This window comes from Coregonus clupeaformis, unplaced genomic scaffold (assembly GCF_020615455.1).
Source record: "Coregonus clupeaformis isolate EN_2021a unplaced genomic scaffold, ASM2061545v1 scaf0459, whole genome shotgun sequence".
NCBI classification, from domain to species: Eukaryota; Metazoa; Chordata; class Actinopteri; order Salmoniformes; family Salmonidae; genus Coregonus; species Coregonus clupeaformis.
This window is the reverse complement of record NW_025533914.1, coordinates 315,001-322,500: the sequence shown is the minus strand read 5'-3', so window position 1 is coordinate 322,500 and position 7,500 is coordinate 315,001. Positions and strand designations below refer to the sequence as shown.

Here is a 7,500-nt window from a genome sequence, read left to right as displayed (position 1 = left end):
CTCTCCTTTCTCTCTCTCTCTCTCTCTCTCTGTCTCTCTCTCTGTCTCTCTCTCTCCTTTCTCTCTCTCTCTCTCCTTTCTCTCTCTCTCTCTGTCTCGCTCTCTCGCTCTCCTTTCTCTGTCTCTCTCTCTCTCTCTCTCTACACTCTCTACTCTCTCTACTTTCTTCCCCTCTCTCTCTCTCTCTCTCCTTTCTCTCTCTCTCTCTCCTTTCTCTCTCTCTCTCTCTCTCCTGTCTCTCTCTCTGTCCCTCTCTCTCTCTCTCCTTTCTCTCTCTCTCTCTCTCTCTCTGTCTCTCTCTCTCTCTCTCTGTCTCTCTCTCTCGCTCTCCTTTCTCTGTCTCTCTCTCTGTCTCGCTCTCTCGCTCTCCTTTCTCTGTCTCTCTCTCTCTCTCTACACTCTCTACTCTCTCTACTTTCTTTCTCTCTCTACTCTGTCTCTCTCTCTCTCTCTCTCTCTCTCTCTTTCTCTGTTTTCTCTCTCTCTCTGTTTCTCTCTGTCTCTCTGTCTCTCTAGATAACCAGTTCCGTATGTCCATCCTGGATAGACTGGAGCAGATGGAGAGGAGGATGGCTGAGATGTCTGCTACCAACCAACACACACACACACACACACAGCCTCCGCCACAGCGCCAGCTGAGCAACACACTCCCCACACACACACCTCCGCCCGAGGACAGAAGCCAGGTATGAATACACATATACACTTGTTGTTTCAGTTAGTTAATTGATCTCTCTCTGTCTCTCTCTTCTCTCTACTCTCTGTCTTTACTCTCAATTTCAATTTAAGGGCTTTATTGTCATGGGAAACGTATGTTAACATTGCCAAAGCAAGTGAAGTAGATAGTAAACAAAAGTGAAATAAACAATAAATATTAACAGTAAACATTACACTCAGAAGTTCCAAAAGAATAAAGACATTTCAAATGTCATATTATGTCTATATACAGTGTTGTAACAATGTGCAAATAGTTAAAGTACAAATGGGAAAATAAATCAACATAAATATGGGTTGTATTTACAATGGTGTTTGTTCTTCACTGGTTGCCCTTTTCTTGTGGCAACAGGTCACAAATCTTGCTGCTGTGATGGCACACTGTGGTATTTCACCCAGTAGATATGGGAGTTTATCAAAATTGGGTTTGTTTTCGAATTCTTTGTGGATCGCTGTAGGCCCTCCTTGGTTGGGGACAGAAGCACCAGATCATCAACAAACAGTAGACATTTGACTTCAGATTCTAGTAGGGTGAGGCCGGGTGCTGCAGACTGTTCTAGTGCCCTCGCCAATTTCTTGATATATATGTTGAAGAGGGTGGGGCTTAAACTGCATCCCTGTCTCACCCCACGGCCCTGTGGAAAGAAATGTGTGTTTTTTGCCAATTTTAACCGCACACTTGTTGTTTGTGTACATGGATTTCATAATGTTGTATGTTTTTCCCCCAACCCCACTTTCCATCTATTTGTATAGCAGACCCTAATGCCAAATTGAGTCAAAAGCTTTTTGGAAAACAACAAAGCATGAGAAGACTTTGCCTTTGTTTTGTTTTGTTTGTTTGTCAGTTAGGGTGTGCAGGGTGAATACAAATCAAATCAAATCAAATCAAATTTTATTGGTCACATGCGCCTAATACAACAGGTGCAGACATTACAGTGAAATGCTTACTTACAGCCCTTAACCAACAGTGCATTTATTTTAAACAAAAAAGTAAGAATAAAACAACAACAAAAAGTGTTGAGAAAAAAGAGCAGAAGTAAAATAAAGTGACAGTAGGGAGGCTATATATACAGTAAAATAAAGTGACAGTAGGGAGGCTATATATACAGGGGGTACCGTTGCATAGTCAATGTGCGGGGGCACCGGCTAGTTGAGGTAGTTGAGGTAATATGTACATGTGGGTAGAGTTAAAGTGACTATGCATAAATAATTAACAGAGTAGCAGCAGCGTAAAAAGGATGGGGTGGGGGGGCAGTGCAAATAGTCCGGGTAGCCATGATTAGCTGTTCCAGGAGTCTTATGGCTTGGGGTAGAAGCTGTTGAGAAGTCTTTTGGACCTAGACTTGGCACTCGGGTACCGCTTGCCGTGCGGTAGCAGAGAGAACAGTCTATGACTAGGGTGGCTGGAGTCTTTGACAATTTTGAGGGCCTTCCTCTGACACCGCCTGGTATAGAGGTCCTGGATGGCAGGGAGCTTTGCCCCAGTGATGTACTGGGCCGTACGCACTACCCTCTGTAGTGCCTTGCGGTCAGAGGCCAAGCAGTTGCCATACCAGGCGGTGATGCAACCAGTCAGGATGCTCTCGATGGTGCAGCTGTAGAATTTTTTGAGGATCTGAGGACCCATGCCAAATCTTTTTTAGTCTCCTGAGGGGAATAGGCTTTGTCGTGCCCTCTTCACGACTGTCTTGGTGTGTTTGGACCATGATAGTTCGTTGAGTGATGTGGACACCAAGGAACTTGAAGCTCTCAACCTGTTCCACTACAGCCCGTCGATGAGAGATGGGGGCGTGCTCCAGTCCTTTTTTTTTCCTGTAGTCCACGATCAGCTCCTTTGTCTTGGTCACGTTGAGGGAGAGGTTGTTGTCCTGGCACCACACGGCCAGATCTCTGACCTCCTCCCTATAGGCTGTCTCATCGTTGTCGGTGATCAGGCCTACCACTGTTGTGAGTCGGCAAACTTAATGATGGTGTTGGAGTCGTGCCTGGCCATGCAGTCATGGGTGAACAGAGAGTACAGGAGGGGACTGAGCACGCACCCCTGAGGGCCCCCGTGTTGAGGATCAGTGTGGCAGATGTGTTGTTACCTACCCTTACCACCTGGGGGCGGCCCCGTCAGGAAGTCCAGGATCCAGTTGCAGAGGGAGGTGTTTAGTCCCAGGATCCTTAGCTTAGTGATGAGCTTAGAGGGCACTATGGTGTTGAATGCTGAGCTGTAGTCAATGAATAGCATTCTCACGTAGGTGTTCCTCTTGTCCAGGTGGGAAAGGGCAGTGTGGAGTGCGATAGAGATTGCATCATCTGTGGATCTGTTGGGGCGGTATGCAAATTGGAGTGGGTCTAGGGTTTCTGGGATTATGCTGTTGATGTGAGCCATGACCAGTCTTTCAAAGCACTTCATGGCTACAGACGTCAGTGCTACGGGTCGGTAGTCATTTAGGCAGGTTATCTTAAAGTTCTTGGGCACGGGGACTATGGTGGTCTGCTTGAAACATGTTGGTATTACAGACTCAGTCAGGGACATGTTGAAAATGTCAGTGAAGACACTTGCCAGTTGGTCAGCACATGCTCGGAGTACACGTCCTGGTAATCCGTCTGGCCCTGCGGCCTTGTGAATGTTGACCTGCTTAAAGTCTTACTCACATCGGCTACGGAGAGCGTGATCACATAGTCGTCCGGAACAGCTGGTGCTCTCATGCATGCTTCAGTGTTGCTTGCCTCGAGCGAGCATAGAAGTGGTTTAGCTCGTCTGGTAGGCTTGTGTCACTGGGCAGCTCGCGGCTGTGCTTCCCTTTGTAGTCTGTAATAGTTTTCAAGCCCTGCCACATCCGACGGCGTCAGAGCCAATGTAGTATGATTCAATCTTGGACCTGTAGACTCTTTGCCTGTTTGATGGTTCGTCGGAGGTCATAGCGGGATTTCTTATAAGCGTCCGGGTTAGAGTCCCGTTCCTTGAAAGCGGCAGCTCTACCCTTTAGCTCAGTGCAGATGTTTCCTGTAATCCATGGCTTCTGGTTGGGGTATGTACGTACGGTCACTGTGGGGACGACATCATCGATGCACTTATTGATGAAGCCAGTGACTGATGTGGTGTACTCCTCAATGCTGTCTGAAGAATCCCGGAACATGTTCCAGTCTGTGCTAGCAAAACAGTCCTGTAGCTTAGCATCTCGTCATCTGACCACTTTTTTTATTAGCCGAATCACTGGTGCTTCCTGCTTCAGTTTTTGCTTATAAGCAGGAATCAGGAGGATAGAGTTATGGTCAGATTTGCCAAATGGAGGGCGAGGGAGAGCTTTGTATGCGTCTCTGTGTGTGGAGTAAAGGTGGTCTAGAGTTTTTTCCCCTCTGGTTGCACATTTAACATGCTGGTAGAAATGAGGTAGAACAGTTTAAGTTTCCCTGCATTAAAGTCCCCGGCTACTAGGAGCGCTGCATCTGGAAGAGTGTTTTCCTGTTGATTAATGGCCTTGTACAACTCATTCAGTGCAATCTTAATGCCAGCATTGGTTTGTGGTGGTAAATAGACAGCTATGAAAAATATAGATGAAAACTCTCTTGGTAAATAGTGTGGTCTACAGCTTATCATAAGATACTCTACCTCAGGCGAGCAAAACCTCGAGACTTCCTTAGTATTTGATTTTGTGCACCAGCTGTTGTTTACAAATATACAGACCGTCGCCCCTTGTCTTACCAGAGTCTGCCGTTCTGTCCTGCCGATGTAGCGTATAGCCTGCTAGCTGAATGTTGTCATTGTTGTCGTTCAGCCACGACTCCGTGAAACATAAGATATTACAGTTTTTAATGTCCCGTTGGTAGGATAACCGTAATCTTAAATCGTCCATTTTATTCTCAAAAAGCTTGAACGTTGGCTAATAGGATTGATGGGAGAGGCAGTTTACTCGTTGCCGTCGGATCCTTACAAGGCACCCGGATCTGCGTCCCACGATATCTCCGTCTCTTCCTCACGCGAATGACGGGGATCTGGGCCTTGTCGGGTGTCTGTAGAATATCCTTGCGAACGCCTCGTTCGAAGAAAAAGTCTTCGGTCCAACGCGAGGTGAGTAATCGCTGTCCTGATATCCAGAAGCTCTCTTTGGTTATAAGAGACGATGGCAGAAACATTATGTACAAAATAAATTACAAATAACGCGGAAAAACACACATAATAGTACAATTGGTTAGAGGGCTGTAAAACGGCAGCCATCTTCTTCCGGCGCTGTTAGTTAGAATACGTTGTCTGTCGTACGGTAATTTGTTAAAAAGCCAATTTGACATTTGCTCAGTACATTGTTTTCACTGAGGAAATGTACAAGTCTGCTGTTAATGATAATGCAGAGGATTTTCTGATGGTTACTGTTGACGCATATCCCACGGTAGTATATTTTTTAGCTGTTTGTTATAGGGCCAAAAAGATTGGAGAAGTGGTTTACCAATACATCTCCGTTTTGGATAGATAACTCTTCGTGTTGTTGTTTGTTTAGTGTTTTCCAATTTTCCCAGAAGTGGTTAGTCTATGGATTCTTCAATTACATTGAGCTGATTTCTGACGCGCTGTTCCTTCTTTTCCGTAGTGTATTTCTGTATTGTTTTTAGTGATTCACCATAGTGAAGGCGTAGGCTCAGGTTTTCTGGGTCTCTATGTTTTTGGTTGGATAGGTTTCTCAATTTCTTTCTTAGGTTGTTGCATTCTTCATCAAACCATTTGTCACTGTTGTTACTTTTCTTCGGTTTTCTGTTAGAGGTTTTTAGATTTGATAGGGAAGCTGAGAAGTCAAATATACTGTTTAGGTTTTCTACTGCCAAGTTTACACCTTCACTATTACAGTGGAACGGTTTGTCCAGGAAGTTGTCTAAAGGGGAATGAATTTGTTGTTGCCTAATAGTTTTTTGGTAGGTTTAGACACTACTTTCCTTCCATCTATAGCATTTCTTAATATGACTCTCTCTCCCTCTCTCTCTCTCTCTCTCTCGCTCTCTCTCTCTCCCTCTCTCTCTCTCTCTCCCTCTCTCTCTCACCTCCCTCTCTCCTCTCCCTCTCTCCTCTCTCTCTTCTCTCCCTCTCTCCTCTCCTCTCTCTTCTCCCTCTCGCCTCTCTCTCTCCTCTCGCCTCTCTCTCTCCTCTCTCCTCTCCTCGCCCTCTCTCCTCTCTCCTCTCCCTCTCGCCTCTCCCTCTCTCCTCTCTCTCTCACCTCCCCTCTCTCTCCTCTCTCTCTCTCTCTCTCTCTCTCTCTCTCTCTCTCTCTCTCTCTCTCTCTATTCTCTCTGCTCCCTCGCTACCCCCCTTTCTCTCTCTCTCTCTCTCCCTCTCTCTCTCTCTCTCTCTCTCTCTCTCTCTCTCTCTCTCTCTCTCTACTCTCTCCCTCTCTCTCTGTCTCTCTCTGTCTCTCTCTCTCTCTCTCTCTCTCTCTCTCTCTCTCTCTCTCTCTCTCTCTCTCTCTCTCTCCCCTCTCTCTCTCTCTCTCTCTCTCTCTCTCGCTCTCTCTCTCTCTCTCTCCCTCTCTCTCTCTCTCTCTCTCTCTCTCTCTCTGCTCCCTCTCTACCCCTCTCTCTCTCTCTCTCTCTCTCTCTCTCTGCTCCCTCTCTACCCCTCTCTCTCTCTCTCTCTCCCTCTCTCTCTACCTCTCTCTCTCTCTCTCTCTACTCTCTCTCTCCCTCTCCCTCTCCCTCTCTCTCTCTCTCTCTCTACTCTCTCTGCTCCCTCTCTCTCTCTCTCTCTCTCTCTCTCTCTCTCCTCTCTCTCTCTCTACTCTCTCTCTCTCTCTCTCTCTCTCTCTCTCTCTCTCTCTCTCTCTCTCTCTCTCTCTCTCTCTCTCTCTCTCCTCTCTCTCTCTCTCTCTCTCTCTCTCTCTACTCTCTCTCTCTCTCTCTCTCTCTCTCTCTCTCTCTCTCTCTCTCTCTCTCTCTCTCTCTCTCTCTCTCTCTCTCTCTCTCTCTCTCTACTCTCTCTCTCTCTCTCTCTCTCTCTCTCTCTCCCTCTCTCTCTCTCTCTCTCCCCTCTCTCTCTCTCTACTCTCTCCTCTCTCTCTCTCTCTCTCTCTCTCTCTCTCTCTCTCTCTCTCTCTCTACTCTCTCTCTCTCTCTCTCTCTCTCTCTCTCTCTACTCTCTCTCTCGCTCTCTCTCTCTCTCTCTACTCTCTACTCTCTCTCTACTCTCTGTCTACTCTCTCTCTACTCTCTCTCTACTCTCTCTATTCTCTCTCTACTCTCTCTCTACTCTCTCTCTCTACTCTCTCTCTACTCTCTCTCTCTACTCTCTCTCTCTGCTCTCTCTCTACTCTCTCTCTACTCTCTCTCTACTCTCTCTCTACTCTCTCTCTGCTCTCTCTCTACTCTCTCTCTATTCTCTCTCTACTCTCTCTCTCTACTCTATATTCTCTCTCTGCTCTCTCTCTACTCTCTCTCTGCTCTCTCTCTACTCTCTCTACTCTCTCTCTCTCTGCTCTCTCTCTCTACTCTCTACTCTCTCTCTCTACTCTCTCTCTCTCTACTCTCTACTCTCTCTCTCTGCTCTCTCTCTACTCTCTCTACTCTCTACTCTCTACTCTCTCTCTCTGCTCTCTCTCTACTCTCTCTACTCTCTCTCTCTCTGCTCTCTCTCTAATCTCTTTCTACTCTCTCTCTCTCTACTCTCTCTATACTCCCTCCCTCCCTCCCTATCTCCCTCCCTCCCTCCCTCCCTCCCTCCCTCCCTCTGTTTCTCAGTACTCTGTTTCTTGTCATTCATTTTTAGCCGTGCCTTCTTGCGTCAGACAGAGGGGGATGAAAGGGGGATGAGAGGGCGGG

The 7,500-nt window shown here is 46.8% G+C and overlaps 1 protein-coding gene across 1 annotated transcript in view; it reads left to right on the top strand.

Moving 5' to 3' along the window:
• LOC121559681 (calmodulin-binding transcription activator 2) overlaps positions 1–7,500 on the top strand; it is a gene marked incomplete at its 5' end in the record, with an annotated part of 61,476 nt that overhangs the window by 28,448 nt on the left and 25,528 nt on the right. Inside the window, 1 exon segment of the mRNA XM_045215503.1 lies at positions 517–686. Within this exon segment, the coding sequence (XP_045071438.1) occupies positions 517–686 (170 nt within the window).